Source organism: Mixophyes fleayi, chromosome 2 (assembly GCF_038048845.1).
Source record: "Mixophyes fleayi isolate aMixFle1 chromosome 2, aMixFle1.hap1, whole genome shotgun sequence".
Taxonomy (NCBI): Eukaryota; Metazoa; Chordata; class Amphibia; order Anura; family Limnodynastidae; genus Mixophyes; species Mixophyes fleayi.
Genome location: NC_134403.1, coordinates 216,260,567 through 216,287,406, shown reverse-complemented (window position 1 = coordinate 216,287,406; position 26,840 = coordinate 216,260,567). Strand labels below are relative to the sequence as shown.

Below are 26,840 nucleotides of genomic sequence, written 5' to 3'. Positions count from 1 at the left end.
GAGGGTGAAACCAGAAAAAGTTCTGCATTGAATTAGGAATCCAGAGGTATTGGAGTTCAAAAGAATTTCTGGATTGTACTGTGATGCTCGTGCATGTTTTCCCAATGTTTGAGACAACGTTACCAGAACAGGCTTTGCTATGGTACATGTTACTTGATAAATAGGCTTAATTAAGGGTAGCATGGTTATCATTGGTGATAACAGGGAGGTAACCCCTTTGATAAGGCAATGCGATAACAAGCCTTCCCTCTGGAAAAAACACCCGCTTTCACCAGCAATAGGGTTCTTCGCCCTTTGATAAATAAAACCCTTTGTGTTATACCACAGTTAGAGCATTGTGTTCATCGCAAAATTCATCATGTATTAATCACATATATAAGTAGAAACATGTCCCTTGTATGTTTTATAAAAGTTTACGTGATACATTAAAATAAGTAGGAATGTGGTTATGTCCTGTGTGTGGACCGTCAGCTTTTGGAACTTTACCTGTTTACCGAATTTGTTTTTCTCATTTTTACTTTCCCTGCACATTTTGCAATAATGCCCAATAATAAGAAATTCAGCTCCCAGACACTTGTCAAATATCTTACCTCAAGCCAACCAACCGTGCCTAAACCTTCACCCTCTCCATCAGGGAGCGATTCAGAAATGGATTCTATGATGGGCCTCCCTTCTGCCCAATATAACAAAGCAGTTATTGCTACCCTCTTTTTTGAAATAAAAACAATTAAACAAATCATTAAGGACAAGGTTACAAAGGTAATGTCCATCCTCACCTTAGAAGTTGCTGATATTGCTTGAAATTACACAGAAGGAGAGCATCCATTTCCAACTATCCTCAGAACAAGAGTTTGTTCATATACGAAATAGCCTTATGACACTGGATGGCAAACAAGAAGATAAAGAAAACAGGGGCAGATGCAATAATCTTAGGATCTGTAATATCCCTGAATCAGTTGAAGGGCTTCAACTAGAGGACTACCTTTTACACTTCTTTTGTATGCTGGCTCCCTCAATTTCTGACAACATGTTGTCACTTGACAGAGCTCACTGCGTCCTCTGCACCTGTTCCCAGGATTTGAACACTCCAAGGGATTTCATTCAATACCTGCTCTACTCTAAGGCAAAGGAACAAATACTCATTGAGGCGAGAAGACACCCAGAGATTTCAATACATGGGACTAAAGTTCTTATGCATCAAGACCTGGTCCCCTCAACTTTTCTCGAATGTAGAGATATGAGAGATATAACTAGAAGTCTTTACAGATGGGGCTTTCCTTTCTCCATAAAGTTCAAATGGATGGTAGAGTGTTAACAGCTAGAACCCTCGATGATGCCCAACTAATGCTCCGAAAATTAAATCTATAGACCCTGCATCATCATCTCCTGGCCATTCACCTGAAGGTAGTGTTACGCCTTTGCCTCAGAGGGCTCCAAAGCAGGTCTGGTACCGCGCCTCTTCCAAGGCGGAATATCCTCCTATCACATGAGATGTCCTTGGTCTCTTTTTGATTCATTTGCTCTCCTTTAGGACTCTTGTTGATTCATTTTTCAATGTTCACCAGTTTATGTTATTCAGTTTTCCATTCTCAAAGCTGATGTCTGGACTTGATTGTTTATGTTTCATCTGGTCCCTAAATCACACAGGAAACATTTTGATTTTTTTACCTTCGACTCCATTCAGATTCCCTAGAACATTTTGGTGTTCCTTCTCCAATAGAACCATGTTGTCTACTGTTAAATGCTATTATTTCTTTATCGTATATGGCTGATTTCTAGCCATCAATGTATCTATTTTGTGAATGTCCTTTTTTGTTTCCCTGCAGGTTTCTTAGACCACGTTCCCCTGATTCTATACCAGGCTTGTGACATGCACCTCTGTTCATGTTTCTAGCTTCTAAAGGCTTATTTCTCCTGCTAATTCACTGACATTGACTGTGGATAAGTCCTGTTATTATGTATATTCTCATACTTCAATATACAATGCTTCTTACACAAATTGGTATTGTTCTTCATGTTGTTATTTCTACTTGCACTAGTGTTCCATTTTACACATATTTTATTATATACTAGCAGGGTCACCCAGCGCTGCACAGGTCTAATTTGTAATGTGTAGCAGTTTTTATATATTAGCAAATTATTTGGTTGCTAAACCAAAAATGCTATTTAGAAAATAAGATTTGTTTCTTTGTCGCATTGTTGTTATGTAGTGTTGTCGCGAGATTTCCTACCAGCGTCAAACAACTGTTTTCAACAAAAACATTATGTTTTCAATATTTGTCTGTTTGTCACGTTGTTGCTAATAGGTTACCTTTTCGATACTAAATAACTATGTAAGAATTGACAGCTTTACCTTGAGAGCTGTGGAAGATATTCGCCAACAAATAAACAAACAAACAAATGAACTTCTTCTTTTATATATATATAGGGATTGCAATAGTCCTACCAGGCACCCTGGACCCCTACATTTTACATCTATCTCCTTTCTCTGTGAGAAGTGCCTGCACCATTATACCCCCCTCTGGTCAGGTAATATAGGAGGACCAGCCTTAGGCTTTCCATGCTGTTGAATGGAGCCCTTGTTCTCCCATCTCATATCCAGCCCCCTCGGCTCCTCCTTCTCCCTACCCCTGAGGCAGACTCCTTGGGCTGCCAGCGGCCTAGACTCCCTCTGTCTATACCATTTTTGTTAAGCTATGTGACCCCACTTATTTCATAAAACTCAAAGTGAAAGGTCTGTATTGTCCTCAAAAGTGATCTACCTTGTTCCACTCTCTAAATTGACCCACCAGAGTATAGCTAAGAATTCTAAGGCCTTATGAACTCTGCTCGCCCAGCACCTTCTCTTTGATGCATGGAGAGTCAGAGAACCCACTGCTAGAAGCATTACGTTTTACGCCCCTGACTATGACAAACTTTTGGCAGCAAAAGTGGAACTAAACCTTCTGCTTTCTGCCGAAGCGGAGAACTACCTTAAATTTTTAGACCAAACTTTCTATGAAAAGGGAGATAAGGCGGACAGGTTGCTAACTTGCAGACTGAGGTCAAAACTATGCCAAAGCAATGTTCTTCTGATTACATTACTTTAAAATTACCCATGATCCTAATCAGATTATAGAGGAGTTCTGGTCGATTTTACAGTAAACTCTATAACATCTCGCAAAAGGTATGCCCATCCCCCTCTTCTGTTAGGTTGACTTGAGGCTTTCTGTCCCAGTGTACGTTGCCCAGGCTCTCTTCTAGTGCACTCAAGGTGCTGGGTGTGGAATTCATCACCCAAGTAATTTCCGATGTTATTAAAAAACTAAAATCTAATAAGGCCCCAGGGCTTAATGGCTTCATGACCACATACTATAAAATGTTTAACTCTTTACTTTCGCCTTATCTTGCTGACGTGTTCAAGAGAGATACTTGAAGCTCGGATTATCGTTATCCTGAAAGAGTGCAAAGACCCCTCCAATTGTGCCCATTACAGCCCTATCTCACTCTTGAACATGAACATTAAGATATTTTGTTCGAATTTGTTCTGTGTGTGCTTCACTCTCACCTTGGCCGGCTATCTGCAAGAATTACTGTTTATTTTCTTGCATTGTATAGACAGTCTGTGCTTGCTTGGTGTCAGCTGGCCTACTATGTAAGATGACTATTATTATACACTTTATTGTTTTTTTCACATTGTTATTGAAAATATAAATACAGGTCTTAAAAAACATTCATAGCTTAAGAGAGATTGGCAATCCATGGTTACCAGTAAATTGTCTGCGAGAGACAGAATTATTGCTGTTCTAACACACTTCACTGGGCTACAGTGCTCTATATCCAGGGACCGTGACTTCTCCCCTTCCATTAAAATTACAGGAATTTGCCCGCAAATGGTATGCTAGCTGTCCCAAAGAAACTGGGAATTAACTTCTTACACTCTATCTACTGCCATATGCGTAAGGCTGCCATTTACATGAAATGAAACCTTGGATATATGTTTTCTTGGTGCCTAAAAATTGATCCTTCCTATATCTTTTTCAATTTCAAATTGATTAAAGCAATTACAGGAATCCACCAAAACACACACAGAAAAAAATTCAGTTCTATGAGAAATATGATATAATATGATATATCAAAAAATAAGTGTTCCAAGTTAAATCTCTAATCTCATTTAGGTGGGTTAAAAAAACCTTTAGTTATCAATCTTCATCTTCTGTACATTTGTAGGTCCCACATTTTGAAATAGAATAGAATGTTAATAGAATCAACTGTACTTTACCAGAATGGTCAAATTAGCATTTTTACAGGAGAGGCGTGCACTAATCCTGTAGCAGGCAGTGGCCTGGTCATTCATATTCATTATGTTTGTGAGGACAGGGTTACATATGACAGAGGAATGTCATCATGTCGGAAGGAGAATGGAGGCAAGTAGGAAGCCACAGACTGTGTGTTAGATACTTAAAGAAGCAGAGCCCTCCAACAGCACAGAGTGGTGATATAAGGCTCTTGTTAAAATGATGCAGAATGATTGTTGTGTAACAAAGTTCATAAATCCAGCTTTTGTATATATTGACGAAGTTGGCTACAACGAAACTCGTAGAGGATTGAAAAGTTAAACCAACTACATGGTTTCTGGCTACAGACTAACAATTCGTGTTCGTTCCATTTTATGTGCTGTTTCACAAGAAATCTTTTGGTACGTGTATATTTAAATGATTTTATACCATTAAAGTCTGATGATGCACTATGGAAGCGCCCCTCTCTGTTTGATTTTTAGATGATTATGTGCCTGTGGAGATCGGGTTAAAACAGGGAAGACGAGCGGCTTCTATACCGCTAGTGCTATAAAGAATCCGGCTATCCACACTAACAGATTTGGCTGGACTGATATCTTATCAAAGGACAATTGGGACTATTCTTTTGGCGCACTGTATAATCGTTACATATATATATATATATATATATATATATATATATATATATATATATATAATTTTTAATTTTTATTTTTTTCTTTGAGCAGAAAATAAGCACTGCTTGAAGACTAAATTTCTTTTTACAAGTGGCTTGGGCACTATTTGGCCCCTATTAATATGTCACATTGTCACCACAATTTACAAGGAAAATAATGCTGAGGAAACTGTCTCATACTCAGCTGCCTGGCATTAAAGAGAAGTCTTACCAATTTGCCAGCCAGTCTTGGTGCACATGCGTGACCTGGTTTTTCCGGTTCATGTATGTGCAATGGAAGTAGAAGCCTTGTCTTGGATTTTGAGATCTACTTATCAAAAAATAAAAAACAAAAAAATATGTTAAAAACATAAAGCACATAATTAAATAAATATTATTATTTTGTTGTCATTCCAATTAGAAAAAAATATTTAATATAAATAAAGCATTTTTCTTTTCAATACCTTCTGCTGTCTCCATCCTGAGATGCCAATACCAAAAGGAGGATTGCAGCGGTAGCCTTTGGTAGATAAAAAGGAGCCCTATCTCCTGTGAAAACACTAGTTGGTTTTTTTTTCTATTTATTAAATAGACCAGTATGTGACTTAAACAAAAACTATGTGCCATTATATTTGTAAACGGCAAATCTCAGCAATGGAGGCTCATAATTATTCCCGGACAGGTTCCTCCATAGGCATACATTCTGATGTGGTTTAATTTTATATATATGTTAACTATACATTATGACCTGCACCTCTGGGATAAATACATCTGTATTAAGGACCTCATTTAGAGTTACACACAAATATCCACCTTTTGTGTATAAGCTGTGCCTGTTTTAAATTATGCATATCAAAAGATACATGCAACCTTAAGTAGAGCAGATAATGCGTGTGGAGCAAAGACACAGCAGTCATCACCATCAAGTGGTAAATATGTAATCAGTAAAGATACACTGCCTAGAAGGCTTATCTAAAACATAAAGGCAACCAGATTAGGATGCCTCAAAGGGGTGTGATTAACTTGTACCTGCGCTGGGCAGTCTCTTAAAGTTCAAGTGGCCATCAGTGCGATACATTTTACGTTAAACGTAAAGTTACTACGCAGACATACATGCAGCTCTAAATGAGGCCCTAAATGGGGCAGGAGACTAAATTGTAATTTGTTTTTCTATGTAAATTGGCATTTAATTTAAAGAAAAAAGAAGAAGGCAGGACATGTGGGACCCATGCAATTTGTGGGTAGTTTGCCCAAATGTATTGCTCTTCCTTTAATGAGTAACATGTTCTGTTTGGCAACACTTGATTTAATAATTCAGCTTTATTGGCTTTTATGTGCAGAAGTTTAACCCTCTGCCTTTCCAATTGTTCTTTTGGCTGGAATATATAATTGTTTCTCCCAATTTCATAGTAGTGTACAATAGTATAAACATTTTGAGTTCATGTCATTTTATATCTAAACATTATTAGTTTATTGATTATATTTCATACAGTGTGAGACTAGTCCCTTCTGCTTCTATCATTGTGCAGACCATTGTGACTGTGCCATCAGTAACAAATGATTGCCTCTGTTGGGGTTGTACACACCTTAGCATACGTTCCTACTTTTTAAATTGCAGTTATCGGGACAGCGTGCACATGCTACCATGCACAAAAAGGGGGCATGGTGAAGCGTGGTCATGCATCACAGGGGCATGGTCTCGCCCCCTGGGGACATGACCAGCACCAGGAGTGTTTCTGGAAATACATGCAGCATGGAGGTTCATAACAGGTCGCATTAAAAGTATCAGAAGAGACTCAAAGCTGGTACAAGTTCCATGGTGATGAAAAGGTGCATTTAATGTGAACACCATGTGTACCGTCAGGAGCATGCTCACTGTGCTCCTGAGAAACCTCCTGTGACATCATTACTCTTCCAGCTTTTAGTACGTGGGCTCTGAATGGTCAGGTGAGGTCAGTATCAGAGGAACTTCTGCCTACACCAACTAATTTATATAATGTCCGAGGCAAGGACTCACAGACACTGTTTCATAGCTGATTCTTCTCATCAATGGAATGTGGTATTAATGGGCCTGATTCATTAAGAAAAGTTAAGCAAAAGTAAGTAAGTAAGGCAAAACCATGTTGCATTGGAGGGGAGGTAAATTTAAAATTTGAAAGCAGATTTATATTTGGGGTAGGGCATGTCTTAGGTCAACTTTAAATTTCAGTGTACAAATAAGCTATCAAGTATTTGTGTGCTACATGAAAAAACAGCCAGTATTTTCCTTATGTGCAAAATAATAAACTCATTTGCACCAGTTGAATTGTAACATGGTTTGTTCAGAAAACTTGAGTAAGAAAACATACTCATTTTTTTGGTTAACTTTTGAGAACATACAAACTCCACACAGATAAGGCATACTTCCCAACACTGAAGATTGTCAAAGCGGGACAGTGGACTAAAGGGGGCATTTCTGCATCAGCACGGGGGCATGTCTATGGCAACATAGGGCGTGTCTGCATCAGCACAGGGGCGTGTCTATGGCATAATAGAGTGTGTCTGCATCATCACAGGGGCGTGTCTATGGCATAATGGGGGTGTACCTGTACTTCATGGAGGAGTGAAGCCGTTCTGTAACAGGTGTCTCGGGCTCCGATCCCCGGCGTGCGTTTCACAGTGGAACGCACGCCCAGTTCCTGTTCCTGTGTGACGTATGGATGGAGGAATGACACATACCTTCCAAATTGGCCAAAAGTGGGACAACGCTGTCCGGATCGTAATGGTGGCACAGAGCCCTCAAATCGGGACTGTCCCGCCTAAATCGGGACAGTTGGGAGGTATGGATAAGGCCAAGGTCAGGAATCGAACTCATGACCCCAGTGCTGCTGCATTCTGCTACACAAGCCAAATCTTCATCATATTCTCTATTAACCAGTATTTGCCAATTGTGCTATTAATTGCTCATACAAGGTATTAATAAATATGATATGGAATGCAAAGGGTTAATGATTGTACCGATGAAGTAATACCTAACACCTAGTGAGCACGGTGAGTTATAAATAAGGGGGAGGGTTGTACTATTTTTTGTTTTCTTGACAAAGGGAGGCTGTGTACATAGTGGATTTTTATGTCTTTGTCAAAACGTTTGTGTTGAAGGATATGCGGTACAGACGTGTGTACATTTTGGAAATGGCTCATATCAGAGGCATAACTACACATTTGTGGGCTACATAGCAAAATAATAAGTGCTCCCAATTGCAAAGCGCTACAGAATCTGCTGGCGCTATATAAATAAATGTTGATGATGATGATGATGTATTGACCAGTGGTGAAATACGCATAAGCTGTTTGAGAGGGCAAGAGCTCCTTAGATAGTTAAGCTGACATACTCTGTGTATTGCAGTCAGAGCCAGAATATAGGTGAAGCAACTGGGGAGCTAGCAGCGGGGCCTTAACCCATCAGGGGCCCTCACACATACTAATTAGCACCCCGCCACAGAACATCATCATTATCAGCTATTTATAACAGCAACATTGGTTTGTGACAAATCTGCAGGGTTGTCTATTCGGGCCAACAGGAAGCCACAAGCAGAGAGGACGCTGCTTTCTATTGGTCTGTTTGGTCACACCCACTACTCTGCGCTAAAGCCAGTCCTGTGTGCTGGCGGGATAATAGGTGACAGGTTCCTCAAAGGTTACTAGCCCTGGGGCTCCCACAAATCTTATTTCAGCCCTGAATGCAACTCACTGAAATTAGTACATATAATGCTAATTTCAGAACATTTCCGAAAACCACTGTAGTTCTATTTTCATTATTCTTATGGTTTTCCATATTTGTTTTGCAGCTGGAAAGCTACATTCAGGAAAATGTCAAAGGTGAGATGGGAAATTCCCAGCAACCTCCTGTACAGAATCAAACAAACACCATATTGGAAATCGGAGCAAACCTGCTAACACAAACTGCTGAGCAGACACGCAAGCTGACTGATGTTGAGACTCAGGTACCATGGTTTGGATCAGCCCAAATATTATGTTGTCAATATGTAGTATGTGACATAATCTGTATTTCTTTTTAAATAAAGTATTTTTATTGATATTTTCACAACATACAAGTAAATACATCCTAACTAATTACCCCAACTTTCTAATCATGTCAAATGTGCCGGTACGAAACAATATTGTGTGAATCATTATAAACAGGTAAACCAACCAAAATACATATCTAGTATATCAATGTATTACAACCTATCAAATTGTAATCTGTGTCGCTTAACAAGTTGTCCACAAATTGAGATAACACAAAAAATTCTGCACACATGGCTACACAGGGCTGGAACATTAATGACTTGATAAAAATGCAATAATACACTTTTATTTAATATATCTATTCCCCTGTCTGCAGTGTCATCTATCTCTCTACATTTCCCTCCTAAAATGTTTCTATTTGTCTCAACTGCGGTCTTCCAGATATTCTCTAAATATTTCATTCATGGCTCCTGTCTCGTTCTTTAGCTTCTTTCATCCATCCCCAGTTAGTCTTCTGTAATAGTGAATCCTGTAGTAGCATTCAGGACATTTTTTCTGTAATCCTAACACTAACATGAAGTCAGTTACGTACATTACTTCTACAGTTATTTAGTTGGTTTCACTCTCAATGCAGTCTTGTTACCTTGTAGTCTGAAATTATTTAACACACTCATGCTTATTTTACCATTTACAATATATATTTATCTAATTTGATCTAATGCTATAATTGATAAATTTGTTTATCCTGTGTATAATAGTACTCGGTAGTATTATAACATGCAAATAACGTTTAAATAAATGCCTATTGTTTGCAGTGAAATGTGTGTTCATACTGTTTCTCTTTTATTACTCAAAATGAAAACATTGTATGTTGTATAAATATTGTATGTTTAGCTCCACATCTCACTAAATCATCTTCACTTATGAGCTACTTAGATCCAAAATGGTCCCTGCAATGTTCTTCAAACTATTTAAAGACAGGAAGTCTGGTGTGTTGAGAAAAATGCTTCCATGTAATCATCGTAGCTTTATCAGAAATACCCTAAGTTTTGTAGGAAAAAAAAAGAAAAGCTACATATTCTTGTGTCAATGTTACTAGTTGCTTTTGTTATGTGAGGCAACCTGCATGTTAGTTTTAGTATGTCATTTAATAAACACCCAGTAATTTCTCCCAAGAGGCCTGGGGAAGTGTACTATGGTGCAAAACTGACAAATAGATATAGAAGCCTATAGCAAATAATAAAGATAAATGTTCCATATTTATAATGAACGTCATCTAATCGGAAATATTTCTTGTATAAAAATGAAAATCTGGCTGTTTTTCATGGCCTATGAATAATGGCAGTATTTGTTCCTGATCTACACTATACAATCTAGACCATTGTAGTTGATCTGCCTCAATGTATCTGTATTTTATTATTTCGCTGCTTCCTCAGAAGAGAATTTTTAGGATGAGGTATGTACTTATAACTTATATTTATACTGCAGGTTCTGAACCAGACACACAAATTAGAGATCCAACTCCTGGAAAATTCTATATCTACCAACAAGCTGGAGAAAGAGTTACTGGTGCAGCGCCAAGAGATCAGCAAGTTACGTGAAAAGAACAGGTAGGAACCTATGGACAAATTAATTACTGGTATTAAATCATTGTTACATTGTTATCATCTAGTAAGTAGTATGTCTTGGCACATTGAAGTGACTTAATTTAGCAAGTTATATAGAGCTTTACATTCGCTGATTCAGAAATGACAATAGATGAAGTAGTATAAGAGTTTTCAATAAGTGCAAGACATTTACAGATATGTCCTCTACATAAATTTAGGGGAACTATAAAGGAAAAGGATTTGGGAGTTCTCTTAAACAGTAGACTTATCAATAATGCTCAATGTCAAGCAGCAGCTTCAAGGGCCAATAAAGTATTGGTATGCATAAAAAGGGGCATAGATACAATGGAAGATAGTATAGTTTTGCCACTATATAAATAATTGGTAAGACCTCATCTTGAATACGGAATATAGACCACTCTATAAAAATTACATTTTGGGACTAGAAAGGGATCAGAGAAGGGCGACAAAATAGATAAGGGGTATGAAGTCACTAAGTTATGAGACAAATTTGGCCAGTTTAGGCATGTTTACTTTAGAAAAGAGAAGTTTAAGAGGAGATATTATTACTATGTTCAAATAAATTAAGGGTCAATGCAGAGAACTTTCATGAGAACTTTTTACCCCAAGGCCCGAAAACAGGACATGAAGTCACCCGCTAAGGTTAGAGGAGAGGAAGTTTCACAACCAGCAAAGGAAGGGGTTCTTTACAGTAAGGGTAGTGAAGATATGGAATTCACTCCAAGGGAAGGTTGGGATGGCAGATTCAATTGATATGTTTAAGAAGGGGTTAGACACATTTTTAGTGGAAAAGGGTATCCAGAGTTACAACCATTGATTAAAATGAAGGATTGTAGTGCATCCATTGAGAATTATGTCTGAAATATTGGGTCAGGAGGGATTTTATCGGATTGAAACAGATTGGCGGTTGCTTCATCTGGATCAATTTCAAATATAGGAGGAAATCCAAAATAGGTTGAACTTGATGGACTAGTGTCTTCTTTCAACCTCATCAACTATGCTACTATCTAACATCATTGTATCAGGTATTGTCAGAGAATGTTCACAAGCTAAGCCTTGCTCGTCCCATATATTTTCTCATGTACACCATAAAGCAGCGGTTCCCAAAGTGTGCGCCGCGGCTCCCAGGGGTGCCGCGGAAAAGCCAGAAACAACAAGCACAAAAAAAAAAAAAATTACTTACCAATCCGCGCGGCGCCCGGGACCAGCATCCTCCTCTCTCCCTCAGCTGACAACTCGAGCAGTTTTATCCAGCACTGGACTCTGCAGACAGCTACTCACAGACGCTGGGTCCTGTGCTGTGCTTCTTGCCTTGCAGCTTGTAGAGCCTCTGCTGGTCATTGCAAATCAGTGGTCTGCTCTGAGGACGCAGATAGTGGTGGTCACTAGACTGCATCAGTTTCACTAAATGCTGGGAGAACGGGGAGTGAGTACCTTTCTATTTCTGCAACAGGAGTCACCATTACACAGCACTACACTTACCGCACTGCATAGGAGTGGCAGGAAAATGAACAGTAGGCTGTCTGCCAGTATCTGTGCCACACTCCAGTAACTGTCCCTGCTCTGGGGTATTTGAATCCTGCAACACTTTTCTACACAGTGGTGCATCAAATTGTCACAACTAGGTGCTTTTCAAGTTCCAGCATCGGGCATCAATAGATACTAATTGTCAATTGATGACAATCTATAATTAAGGACTGTATGTGGAAAACATTGTATTGGAATTTTTCACTTGGCTTAGGAACTTTAGTCTCTGAGCCCTTAGTGCTTCAGTGCACATATTTGACAATAAATACTGTGAGGTTGTATACACTGTGACAGAGAGAAAAGTGCCTGACTTTATAAGCATCCAATGCTTTGTCTTAGTATTTAGCCGTCACAAACTACCTGCAGTGTGAGGAAACACCTGTTATTGATCCCACAGCAGTACATATTTGTGGTATTGGTCTGCCTCCCTTCCACATCCCTGCTTTCCTAGTACCAAAATAATCAGGGGCTCAGTGTGCCTCGTCATAGCCCCACACAATATACCTACCTATAGCAGCGTATTCCTAGTTTAAATGGGTAAATTCAACCAAACTGTTGTAGCTGCATGCCTGGAGAAGTTTTCAAGATCTACGCCTGCCAATTCAGAGGACATTGTGACCACCTGTTAGCAACCTTCTGCTCCTGTCTATCCTCTTATTTCTCAAACCTGGTCTGAGCCATTTCTTCAAAAAGTTGTGAAGATAGCTGACAGCTGCGGAAGAGAGAGGAGAATGCTCGTTCCCGGGCGCCGTGCGGATTGGTAAGTTTTTTTTTCTTTGGCTGGCTGCGGCAGAAGAGGCAGCGTGACAAGGGGCAGAGGTGGCAGCGTGACAAGGGGCAGAAGAGGCAGCGTGACAAGGGGCAGAGGGGGCAGCGTGACAAGGGGCAGAGGGGGCAGCGTGACAAGGGGCAGAGGGGGCAGCGTGACACGGGGGAGAGGGGGGCAGCGTGACAAGGGGCAGAGGGGGCAGAGTGACAAGGGGCAGAGGGGGGCAGCGTGACACGGGGCAGAGGGGGGCAGCGTGACAAGGGGCAGAGGGGGGCAGAGTGACAAGGGGCAGAGGGGGGCAGCGTGACAAGGGGCAGAAGGGGCAGCGTGACAAGGGGCAGAGGAGGCAGCGTGACAAGGGGCAGAGGGGGCAGCGTGACAAGGGGCAGAGGGGGGCAGCGTGACAAGGGGCAGAGGGGGGCAGCGTGACAAGCGGCAGAGGGGGGCAGCGTGACAAGGGGCAGAGGGGGCAGCGTGACAAGGGGCAGAGGGGGCAGCGTGACAAGGGGCAGAGGCGGCAGCGTGACAAGGGGCAGAGTGAGAAGGGGTAGAGTGAGGGGACAGAGGGGGCAGCTTGTGTGGAGATGAAGGAGGGCACAGAGTGTGTGGAGATGAAAGAGGGCACAGAGTGAGTGGAGATGAAAGAGGGCACAGAGTGAGTTAGCTGTAAATTATTCTTTGGCAGAAATATAATTGAAAGAAATATATAAAAATATTCTTTTCCCTTGGATTTATGTGTATTATTTTTGCATACAACTAAATAAGTATTTCTGTCCTGACCTAAATACTTATTACTTTTTTTTGACCCAACTACTTCTATAACAGGACTGCTCTGTAATTATTTTGGAGGGGTGCCTTGAAAAAATTATGGAGACTCTAAGGGTGCCGCGAACTGCAAAAGTTTGGGAACCACTGCCATAGAGTGTCATGGGTAACAACATCATTCCATAAACAAAGGGTTCTCATACAGTATGTCTCACATGTAGGATTGAAATCTTGTTTTCTTACAATTCGGATAACTGATGTTATTTGGTAGCGGAAAGGTAATAAAGGGTGGCTTTAATGAACTGAATACATTTTAGGTGGTATGTTGTAAAAATACATGAGTCTTTTCTATACATGGCCATTTCCATTCCACCAATGTCCCCCACAATCTTCACATAGTTCTCCTTCTCTCGTCTTCTCTGGTTTTTGGAATTCATAGCCAGTATCAGTAAAATAGATTGTCTGACAAACTAGGATTGTTGAAAACCAGGATTTGTGTATAACATCTTAAAAATATCTGTGAATATATTACAGATGTGTCATATTTACAGTGCAGACCACAGTACGTTTATATATGAACATATCTTAGTGAGTTCAGGAGGTTTGGTGACAGATATACAGTATATCTTACATTGTAGTCATGTCTTTCAAATATATTTAGGCAGCTGTCTTTTCTACCCTTTGTAGAGCTGTTTCATTACACTATCATACAATTCTGTTGTTTGGGGGGCTAGTTAAAGATGACTGCCTCCTCATAGAGAAGTAAATAGAATGTGATCAATATACATTTGGAAATGAAAATTTAATTTAAAGGTAATTGAAACCATAATTACATAGGTTATGTTCATTATTTTGAAAGACACTAAATAAAATTTGTTGCAGTCCGCTGGTATTTAGGAATTCATCTATTTGAATTGCCCCTTGCTATCTGGCAGTCACTGAAGAGATCCATGCAGGCTTAATGTGATAATATCAGGCCAAAAACACTACCCACAGTAAACAAAAAATAACACCTTTTTTATTAAAAGGTGATATATCAGGTAAAAAAGTAAATAATGTACAAGGGATGAATAGAACATTTAGAATGGTAAAAGTTCTCTAACATCATTTAGGGAGGTTTTTAAAATATTTTGCACATAAAAAAGTGATGTTAGTGTTCATTTTCATGGTTCATTTTAAACTGAAAAATGGTACAATCTGATTGGTTGCCAGGTATAGCATCATGTGCTGTGTTGTACATAAATGTCCTTCATTGTGTGCTCAATATTTCATGATGTGCAGGAGCATTGCTAAGCTCAGTTCTCAGTCCTCAAGCACAGGGCCTGGGATCATTTTTTTTTATTTACTGTTACTGTTGTAATTAATAATGATTATAATATTTCTCCTACTAATTACTAATATGTACTATACACAATGGTCGAATTGGGGGTGTATATGGTGGTATACCATACCGCCACTTCTCCTACTACCTTCATTGTAAAACTATCAATTCTAGTTTCTTACATTCCCATTACATTCTTCATACCACCACTTATAAATTTCCATACCGTCACTTCTAAGTTTCCACTTCGACCACTGATTATACAGATATTATTTAAGTGAAGTTAAATGTATTCATGTAACTTGTGTATTTTATATGTATCATACCTTATAGCTATCTCTATAAAATATATGCCATTTCTGTGTATTTCATGTATTTTCAGTTTTCTAGAGACTAAAGTTCTGGAGATGGAGGGAAAACACCAGCAGGAAATAGAAGTACTGAGAGCTGAGAAACTGCATGTAGACGAGTTACTCTCCAAACAGAGTGCACTCATTGGGGAACTGGGACAGCAACTCAACACAGCAATGCTAAACAATAGCATGTTACAGAAACAGCAGGCATTCATCATGGAGACTGTGGGCCAACTTGCCAACTTGGTTTCCCAATACAATCGTTAGTACAGCTCCATGCTTTCTCAATAATGTATTGTATCCATAATACATGGGCTATATCAACAATACATGTCATTATAGAGTGGATCATGCAGGGTGGGAGTTTTATAACCAATAATGTGGCCAGTGTGCCATGTGAGGAGTAATGTTTGCTTTGTATGGACCAAACTGTTTTCTATGTGTTTTTGCTTAACACTATAGAGTCGCCTTTTTTGTAATGTTAGTGGACCCTTGACGGCTATAAATGTTGCAAAATTGCCGATCTTATGAAGAGAAGCCCCCCTACCCCCCCCCCCCGCCCTTGTTTTACTTTCTGGAACAGCAATAAAGAAAACAGTTTTACTGCCAAATAATTACAAATTCATGAAACATAAAATAAAACTGTGTCCAGGTGGATGTCTGGAACAACATAGCCCTAACGGGATTTCCTGCTGTATATGTCCAGTATTCCTGATACAGGAAAATAAGAACATGTCATAATATTCTCCCATCTTGTCATTTTCTCCCCTGTGACTCCAAGGACTCTACATTACCATTTAAAATGATGTATCATTTGTTTTCTCAGATATCCCTGTCATTCCAAAGGAAGAGCAGATGAGTTTTCGAGACTGTGCAGATGCTTATAAAGCTGGTCTCAAATCAAGTGGAGTCTACACACTGCATTTCTCTAACTCTACAGACTCAGTAAAAGTGAGTGGTAGTAAACTCTCATCTTTTAGGTGTTGTATAACTAGTGAACAATAAGTGGGCAGCTCACACACCTGCTTACATCCCAGACTAACTGTACAACACAGTTGCTGCCAATGCCTGACAAAAGCCATAATAGGTAATACACAGCTGTATTCGTAGGCCAGTAAAATATCAATTTCCCTTGTAATAACATTTGGCTGCAGTATGTGTTTTTTACTTTTTTCCAGAAAAATACAACAATCTGGCCAACCCAATGAAATGGCTTTATAGCGGCTTAGATTTTAGATATTTATATATTTACCTAGACAAATATTGTGATCTGTGCACTGACATGAGCGTTACATAAACAACCAATGTCGGAGTTTGCTTGGCTGCTGAGCACATTACTGTAAACCATATAGACATTACTTCAGAAAACCAAATTGTTTTGATTAAAACAGGAATAACTTAGACCCAACAGACATTTTTTCAATTAAGCAAATTATCGTATTTTCTCCTGATGAATGTGGAAGCCCAAAGGTTCTGTTTACTATGATTGATAGATTATCTTATTACACTAGATAAAAAGATAAAAACAATAAATCCTTACACACAGAAAAATAAGTAAACCCATTTCTCTGCACTAATGATTGTCAAATAAGCATCTAAAATAAGGAATGCAATGCATTCCATATGGAAACTGAACCAACATGTGTTAATGCTAGAGGTTTCATTTCATGATAGCAGCTGCCTAGAGATAAATATAACATAACTACACAATGATGTGCTGTTTTCATTTTACTTAAGTTATGAAAATTTGCTTAGATGGAAAAAATGAGCACGTGAGATAGAGCAGAGATACGAATCAATGACACTTGTATTTCATAGTGCACTAACATCACCATCAGTGAGATAGAGAAAACACAGGAGGCCCCCTATCCCAGAGCCGTAACGACGGCGGTGCGGGCGGTGCCACCGCCCCGGGCGCAAGCCCAAGGGGGCGCAGCCGCCCGATACCTGACTCCGTGCCCAGAGGAATCGCTGCTCTAATTCAGCTCCCCTACAAGCAGCAATTCATTCCCGGCAATGCAGTGAAACGCATGTGCGTTCCACCGAAAGCAGGAAGTTCGGCATTTGGAACGCTTTTGCGTTTCAAATGCAGAACTTCCTGTTGTTGGAACACATGCATTGCCGGGAATGGATTGTTACTTGTAGGTGAGCTGAATTAGAGCAGCGATTCCTCTGGGCACGGAGTCAGGTATCGGGCGGAATGCAGGACGGTAAAAGGCTGAAGACAAAAAACCCAGGATTCTACTAGTCGGAGGTAGGGGCGTGATCTACATAAGGACATATATATTTATATAGGCTTGCATTGGAACACATAGCGAGGAGTCTTTTACCTTGCTCTTCCATTAAACCATAGCAGACAAACCTTCAGCAGTTTTTTTAAAAAGGCTCAGCCACCACCACCTTTACATACAAGGGAAGAGAGCAGCGGCACACACAGAAAAGTGAGTCTATTTACAACAAAAGTATTTTATGTAAACCTCATCCTGTCTTGAAGCTGAACATGTCCTGCATATAGCCTAGGGAGATAGTAAAACCAGACAGAGAATTTATCATTGCTTAGAAACAGATACAGCAATAAAACAATAATATTTTGAGGGAATTAAAGAGATATATGTTGAGCTAGTTTTGTTATGGCTTTGTATATTAATAGAAGTATTTTTAATTGATTTGTGTAAAGTACCGGGAAACAATTGGTAGAGCGGAGATGCAGTAGAGGAACATATCTGGCCTCATTTAAAGGTGAAAGCAATTTTTCGTCCCAAAGGTACAAAATTGCACTCTTACCTAGTTGTTTTGAGTTGCTCATATCTGAAGATTTATTCTATGAATAAAGCATTTTTTTATGCTTTTGGTCTATTAACAGAACAGGTGTCATGGCATTAGTGTCATAATACTCGTTGAATAGACTTCCCCATGCCAAGGAATAGGGAAGCCTTTGCGAATGATGGGCTGTGAATATCGCTAGTGGTAACTGCTTTATTATCACTTAGTCCTATATTAATACATACTATTGCAATAGGAGTACAAATAAAAATATATTTCCCCCCATAAAGGACAAATTAATAAAGTAAAAATGTTTTGCAAAGAATTAAAAATGCAACGTGTGTGTGTGTGTACATATATATATATATATATATATATATATATATATTATAATATACAAATTCTTTCAGTAAAGTGCTAGCCACACCCACACTAGGTTGGCCACACCCACTCGTCAAATGCCACTCCCACTTAGATGGGGGGCGCCGGTGCCCAGTCTCGCCCAGGGCACCAAAATGTCTAGTTACGGCACTGCGGGCCTATCCATATACTTACCAGCAAGTAGCAGATTTTATGTTTGTTTGAGAAATGTTATGCTCTTCTGGGGAAGGCAATGGACTGCTTAGAAGTATTGATGATAGAGCATTTACATAGTCCTTGCTGAAGCCTGTGAGTGCCCTCATTTTTTATTTGTCTACATTTTATTTTACACGAGAAAAGTGCCCGTACCTAATCCTTATTAATACTAGAATAATGCTAGTAGTTACTAGATCCTAAAACACCATACGGTCCATAGGTGCAAAGAATTTCAGGAACACAAAATAGAAGCCACCTTACTTAAATCAGGGTCTATTAATCAGTATGTATTTTTCTTTTTATACAAATAAACTACAATAGCACAGGCACAAGTTCAGTTGGACTTTCTTTGCATTTTATAGATCGTTCTTTGCAGGAAACTTGGACTGTTGTTAACCTTTTATTACATGAATCACTTAACCCAGTACACAATGCTCTGTTCCCACTCACATCCCACTCTTTCTATTCCTACTTATATTGCAATTGCCATAACATGTGCTGAATTCATTTACTCGGTATAAACACCTTTCACAGCTACTCATTTATTCAGCATAAGTTACCATAATTACACTTGCAATTATATTGAACTATGTTATTTGATGCTCTACATACTACACATGTTTGAATGACATTATGATAATCATGTTAATATAATCAAGATCATTATTACAAGTTTGAATAAATGAATTAATATTACACACGTTCTTTAAAAGTTCAGTGGGATAAAATAGTGTTCAAAAGTTATAAAAAAAATGTATTGAACAACAAATTCCATTCAAAATCCATGACTTTATTTTTAATAAAAAATACATGAATGGTAAATCATTGGTTATAAAAATAAATACAGAAATAACAACAGGTTTTTATAAGATGTTAAAAATAATCAATTGATTTTACTTCAAAACATAATTTTAAAGACTTTTCTTACTAAGTATTTAAAAGAATACTCTTTTGTTTACTGACATTTCCATTAACCACCAATGACATTTTTTTACAAAGCAAATAAATGTACAATAGTGTGTTTCTTTCTTGCATAATTGTACTATGTTAACACTCATTTTTAATTTTAAATTTACACCATTTTATCCACTTTTGGAAAACATCACTTGTAGAGTAAAAATATGTATTAAATGTAATAATACTCATTACAAGCTCATTACAATAAAAAGATGATTAACAGTAACTGACTTGCATATTCCATACTGCTACACCAATAAAACATCATTGTTTTAATATTGTTTAATGGTCTATACAGGTATTGTGTGAGATGGATACTAGTGGAGGAGGATGGACTGTTATTCAGCATCGCAACGATGGATCTGTGAACTTCCACCGGACTTGGAAGGAATACAAAGAAGTAAGTTGATTTTTTACCTGTTATATTTTTTCCTCTCAGATTAAAGACACTTCATACCAATTTCACTAAACAAAATGCCCAGAATAGCAGATTTTCTCAGTGTTTTCCTTACCAGTTAACTCTCTGTGGGGCATATTCAATTGTTGGCATTACTTGGAAAAGTAACGTGGCGTGCACACTATTACAGTAATTACGGTACTAGTGCACGTAATTACCGTTATTAAGGTACCTTTAACGCTGGATTTCAGCTCAGGGAGCTGTGAGCTGAAATCCAGCTTAGTATTACCGTAATAACGGTAATACTTTTAAAGCCGCAGGAAAATCGAACAATTGAATATGCCCCTATGGATTTAGATGTATTAGGAAGTACCTTTCTATCAGAGGTGGAACTAGCGAGCTGTGGGCCCCGTTGCAGAAAGGCGGGAAGGAAGGAATCGGGTCCCTCGACCCTCTCTGCATCTGCCGTGCAGTAGGCCCCATTATCTCCATGGGCCCCGGTGCACTGCACCTGCTGCACCAATGTGTGTCACCCTGTTTTTTATTTGTAGTTTATTATTTACTACTATAGTAAACTGTGTTGGAGTTATATGTATGTCGTACGTATTTATTGAGTCTTAGTTAGAGAAGAAGCTATGTCCTTCCTGCTATAGTACCCCCTTTTATACCAAAATACCTTGGCCCACCAGGCTTTTTCACTGCACACAAACAGCCACCCTTGATATTATACCACTGCGGACTTAGTGGCACTATATAAATAGATGATGATGATGATGATGATGATGATGATGATGATGATGATGATGATGATGAATACTAGTTTTGGCCTATGTTTAAAGCAGGGCAAGTAGTATATAGAGGGAGTACTCTATATATCTTTTGCTTTGAAAGTGGTCAATGCTAATGTATTAGACAAGACAATTTGTTATAATGGAAATGCTCTTTATTTGCATAAAGTAAGATATAAGCAGTAAAATAAGTATTTTCTAGCATACTTTCCTAACACAGACTTTGCCTGTGTGATGGTCTTCTGCAAAAATAGGGCATCATTGGGTAAAGAATTAGTAAAATATGTTTGAAATAAACAAGGCTATTTATGGAGAGAAAAAACACAGTATACTCTCTGCTATAGTGGATCTCTAGGATCAGTTTGTACATAAACTCCAAAAAAGGACAGAGAGCCTGTGTTGTTTCACATCCAACCTTTATGAGTGCTGGGTTCTAGTACCTGTAATGGTGTCTATTAAGAAATAAGAACAGCACAGTTGTTTGCTGGAAATGCATGAGATGAACTTAAACCAATAAACAACAATTGTGATTTATAAAAAATATATAAAAGCAAGTGGGTAATCTAGAATTCAAACAAGTTATGCTACAACTGCAGGAATTAATGCTTTTCATCCCCTTACCAGCACTTCCAAAGAAAGCAATGTGCCTTCACATCAGCGTGTGTATGGGTGCAGTAAGAAAATGTGTTTTACGGTTCTGTGTAGTGCGCTAGTTAAACTAATATGGCCATGAGAATGACTTCCCTGTGATTTCTTGAGTAGATGCACTTATCATTAGTACAACGTGTAATCGCCTTGAAGAAGGTACCATTTACGATACACATTCCAGACAGATGGATCTGCTATACATTAGTGAACAGTGTATCACATACCACTTCACCATGTTTGCTGTAAACCAAGTCACAGGAGATTAGCTGGTTCATGGAGCACATAGTGATGTGTGCGCTCATAGCTATGTTGTTTTCATTACCATAGAAACAAGAACATTTTTTACATTTGCCCATTAATCAACTTGTAAAATATTCAAGTCTGGCAAGTTGTGAGCAGTTTAAACCTCCCTGACAAAACCAAGCTGTATTCAATTTTTTTTATTTACATACATGTCTAAATAAAGCTAACTAACAAAATGCAGAACAAGCACATAATGCCATGTGTCGATTAATAGACTTAATTTATTAAACACATGAAGGGATATTAGTACTATTTACACTATACTTAAAATTGTATGTACAAATAACTGCTGGATAATGTGTATTCAGATTGAACTGTTTGTGATACATCCACTTACAGTGCAATACATGCCAGACAAACTTGTTTTTGTGTTTCAATTAGTGATTTCTTGACATGTCTAGAGTCTTCTTGTAGTCAGAAAGTGCACTAGAGGTTTTACAGTGTTAGGCCATACCTTCAGACAATCAGAACAGAAAACATTCACAACACCTAACTTCCATCAGCAACAACTTGTTCATCTCCTGCTCTGATTTTTCAAAAACATTAGTGTACAATAATATGCAGAGAACTTCAGTAATATTAGAGCAAGAACTACATTTATTATTAGACCCTTAAAACAAAATGTATGTGACTTTAGGATGAAGTTATACAAATTATGTTGTGCATTACTATCTCCACGTAATCTAAACCACAAAGGAAACTGTGCTACTTATTTATTCTGTTTTGTTCTTACTTATGGAACTTCCCCAACTGTACTTATTGCCAAGTAAAACTAATTCTGCTTATAAAGCTTAAATTCAGCATTTGTAAAGCACTTAGATGGTGTTAGACAATGTTTGGACATTGGTTAGTTCAGAATTATTATTTTTTTTTTATTATTTAAATTTTGTGATAATATACATCTTATTAAAAATTAACAATAATATACTAAAATTATAACCAGGCAGGGGTAAGAACTGTGTCATAAAATCAAACATACAATATTTAAACACGGTAAATACCATATATAAGAAATGAGTAGAAGTCAAACACTGTATGTATTATAAGAATAAGGAAATTGTCATAATAAATTTCATGTGAAAAGTCCTTGGTTATCAAGAGTAGTCTTCTTCAGAACATAACATATACTTCGTTCAACAAAATATAATACTTATATTAAAATATAAATATATATATATAAATATATATATATATTAGCCATATGTCCAAATTATTTCAAAATAAGTCTTTAGACCTGCAGTATCCAAATATGAAAGCAATAGTGGCTAGGCGTCTGTCCAGCGCATAGTATCTAAGAGAGATCCACCTCCTGTAGCTCCCTCGTAACAAAAGGGGAAATTCTCCTTCTGTACCAAATATTTTCCTATTTAGTAGTCGAATTACGACTAGTATACAAAAAACGTTCATTTCCCACGGTATCATTAACAAGATCTATCCGTGCTTTTAGAATAAGACTGTCCGAATCCACTTCCTGGTAAGGGTCACTTTTGCCAACATAAACAGGGTAGTGATAAGTAGTTTAAGAAGTTTTTGTGTGTCCTCAGTTAGACACAGGCCAAACAAACATAGTCTCTACTACAAGCTTTATTACTAATCTCCCCTAGGTCAGCTTCCCATTTGTGTTGCAATTTCTGAAGGCCATCCACGCCCTCTTTCTCCAAGAGAAGTGAATATATATTCGAGACTTGATGTCTTCTGTTCAGCCTCTTTAATTGAACTCGTAGATGGTCTTCAAGGAGATCCGGGCTGGTTCCCCTAAACTGCAAAACCAAGGTGTGTCTAAGTTGTAGATATCTATAGAAATAACTTCCAGGTAGTTTGTACAGTCCTTGAAGTTGTTCAAAAGAACGTTATATCCCATCTATATATAATTGTCCAAGGTGGAGGATGCCATATGAGCGCCAGGCTTTAGTTTCCCCTATCTTTACTAGTTCACCATATCTAAATTATACCACAATGGAGTATTAGAGTCATAACCAGAGTTACTTATAATTTTAAGTGAAGTCTGCCAAATCTTTAGAGCCTGTGTTATTATGGAGGGTCACCTATAGATCATCTACCAGCTAGGAAAAATTGCATTCGGGAGTGTCTAGATCCTGTTTCAGAGACCAGGACATCATGAAGGTTTGAGCCCTCATGAGATTGCAGTCACATCTTAATATGTGGTAATTGAGATGCAAAATATTACATTTGCATATTTGTTAATGCAAGTCCCCCTGACTTCAGGGATCTACATAAGGTAGTAAACTTGACACTGGTTCGTTTATCCACCCATAGTAATAAGGAGATTAAGCAGTCAATTGTTTGAAAAACAGATTGAGGTATATAGACTGGCGATTGCTGTAATATATATAGAAACGTTGGCTAAAGGATCATTATTATGAATAATGAATTATGCTATTTCATTGTAAGAATGCCCACTTGACACCCTGCAAGCCCTCACCTTCTTCGAGCGCATGTGTCTACACTCCTCACTAACTAAAAGGATAATTTCAGTCATTTATAACTGGCTGATAGAGACCACCTTCGCCACGCACGGGTGTCATGAAAGGGTATGGGAGAGACATCTGAGACTCCCTCTAGATAAGTCCTGCTTGGAAGAGGTCCAGGAAGGGATTGCCAATAGATTGATGTCACTCACCGGACCGTGAGTGCCTCTGCGCTGGTGCGTGGTTCTCTACCCTTCCTGCCGGCGTCTGTCCTGAGCAGCGGCCGTCCTCCATCTTGATGGACTGCGCATGCGCAGCACCCAAGAACTCTTGTAACCTTTGCTTTTAATCTAATTGGTGGATCAGGCACCTCTCCCTATTTAAGGCACCTGTGCTCATTACATCGTTGCCTGATCTTGAGTCTCATTCCCTGTGAGTCTCTGAAGGTGTCTCCTGTGTCCTGCTCGTGTCTTCAGTTTCCTGCTGATTACATGCTCTACTCATCGGTGGTTCCCATACCCGCTACTGACTCCTGTGTCCTGCTCGTGTCTTCAGCTTCCTGCTGATTATCTGCTCTACTCATCGGTGGATCTCATACCCGCTACTGACTTCTGTATCCTGCTCGTGTCCTCAGCTGTCTGCTGGATTACCTGCTCCGCTCATCAGCGGTTCTCATACCCGCTACTGACTCTTGTATCCTGCTCGTGTCCTCAGCTGTCTGTTGGATTACCTGCTCTGCTCACCTGCGGTTCCCATACCCGCTTCAGCCGTTCAGCGCTCCTGCTGTGCCTGCATATCCTCGTTGGACAAGCTTCTCTACTCAGCAGCGGTATGCATACTTGTCACTGACTATCAGCTGTTATCCTGCATATCCGCTTTGGACAAGCTTCTCTACTCAGCAGCGGTATCCATACCCGCTATAGACTATTAGCCGTTACTTACTTGCTATTGACTTTCAACTGTTACCTTGCATATCCGCTTAGGACAAGCTTCTCACTCAGCAGCGGTATCCATACCCACTATAGGCTATTAGCTGATACGATGTATATCCGCTTTGTACAAGCCTCTCTACTCAGCAGCAGTACATACCGCCATAGACTATTAGCTATAACGCTGCATATCTGTTTGGAGCAAGTTCCTCTGTGCTCTCATTGTATTCATACAATTATTGACTCTATTCATTCCTCCACTTATCCTCACCTGGACAAGTCCTCACTTCCTTGCAGTGGTACAACTTGCTGTCCGCAGACCACTGACGCCTCCTCTACCTACCTGCACCTGGACAAGTCTTCTCATCACAGCAGTGGTACAGCTTGCTGAACGCAGACCACTGACTTCCCGCTACCCTACCTGCACCTGGACAAGTCTTCTCATCACAGCAGTGGTACAACTTGCTGAACGCAGACCACTGACTTCCTGCTACCTACCTGTACCTGGACAAGTCTTCCCTTCACAGCAGTGGTACAACTTGCTGAACGCAGACCACTGACTCTCCCATTACCTTCCTTCACCTGCTCACGTCCACCCGGCTCTCCATGGTTGAAACCTGCCTTCCACTATAGCTGCAAGTCGCTGACTTATCTACCAGTATAGCTGCAAGTCGCTGACTCATCTACCAGTATAGCTGCAAGTCACTGACTATCATCAATTCCATTGGCATCCTCTCTCCATCTGCTGTTATATATGTTCCACTATTCACCCTGCTGCCAGAGGATAGCTGTGCAAACTCCGCCCCTCTGGTAAGCATAGTCACCTGGTGAATCCTGGGCAGAACTCCTAGTGCCCGTGACAATTGATTTCCACATTATTCGTTCTTTCTCTCTCACCCCATACCTGATGAAAGCGCCCCCTCCAATAAGCAAATCTCCCATATACTAGCAGCTGGTAAGTGTCTGATAGCTAATTACTAGAATAATTCCAATCCCCCTTCCATGCAGGCTCTGCGGAATTATGTTTGGCTTATTACAAGCATGGAAGTATTACTTACTGTCTACATGATGAATGTCACTGTCGGGCGCCATCCCCGCACTTCTCCTAGGTGCCGGGGACAGACGCCTGTCTGTTCTCGCTGATGGCGTCCCGTTGCCTAGCAATGTGAAGCTCTTCCTGATTCTGGCTGGCCACGCTGTGCGTGCATGCGCAATGATGTCCATGTCCTGTTGCCGGCGGTTCAGGTGCTGATCGCCTAATCACCTCTGCCTATCACGGAGCACTTCCCTCTATTTAAAACTCCTTCTGGCTGTGTCTGGTGCCAGAGTATTGGTTCACCAGCTCCAGCCTTCAGTTCCTGTCCCTGTATTGTGTTTTGGCTCTGACCTTTGGTTTTATCCCCGGACTACTCTCTCGTGTTACTCCTGGTACCGTTCTCGTTTGTTTGGTTCAGACATCTGGCTTCCCTCTGACTATTCTCTGCATTATCCTTGGGTACTTTGCTCCTGTTTGGCCTCTGACCCGGACCTTTCAACCATTCCTGTTCCACACTACCACACTGGTGACTAACCTCGAGAACCGCGACCTGCGCACCTCACTCAGCCAAATCCATACCTTCTTGTGGGGGTCCATGGTGAACACTGGGGTTGCATTAGACTCCGCACCTCCTTGCTTAGTTGTGTCAATACCAGTCGGTAGCTCCTCCTGTATCCTTACCATGACAGTCACAAATGTGACCAGATTTGG

At 39.5% G+C, this 26,840-nt stretch overlaps 1 protein-coding gene across 1 annotated transcript in view; it reads left to right on the top strand.

Annotated features, from left to right (window-relative positions):
• The window catches only part of LOC142138636 (angiopoietin-2-like), a 45,763-nt gene that overhangs the window by 6,584 nt on the left and 12,339 nt on the right, over positions 1 to 26,840 (top strand). Inside the window, exons 2-6 of the mRNA XM_075195459.1 lie at positions 8,760 to 8,915; positions 10,429 to 10,550; positions 15,333 to 15,565; positions 16,130 to 16,254; positions 19,898 to 19,999. Coding sequence (XP_075051560.1) covers positions 8,760 to 8,915; positions 10,429 to 10,550; positions 15,333 to 15,565; positions 16,130 to 16,254; positions 19,898 to 19,999 — 738 coding nt within the window. The remainder of the gene's footprint in view (positions 1 to 8,759; positions 8,916 to 10,428; positions 10,551 to 15,332; positions 15,566 to 16,129; positions 16,255 to 19,897; positions 20,000 to 26,840) is intronic.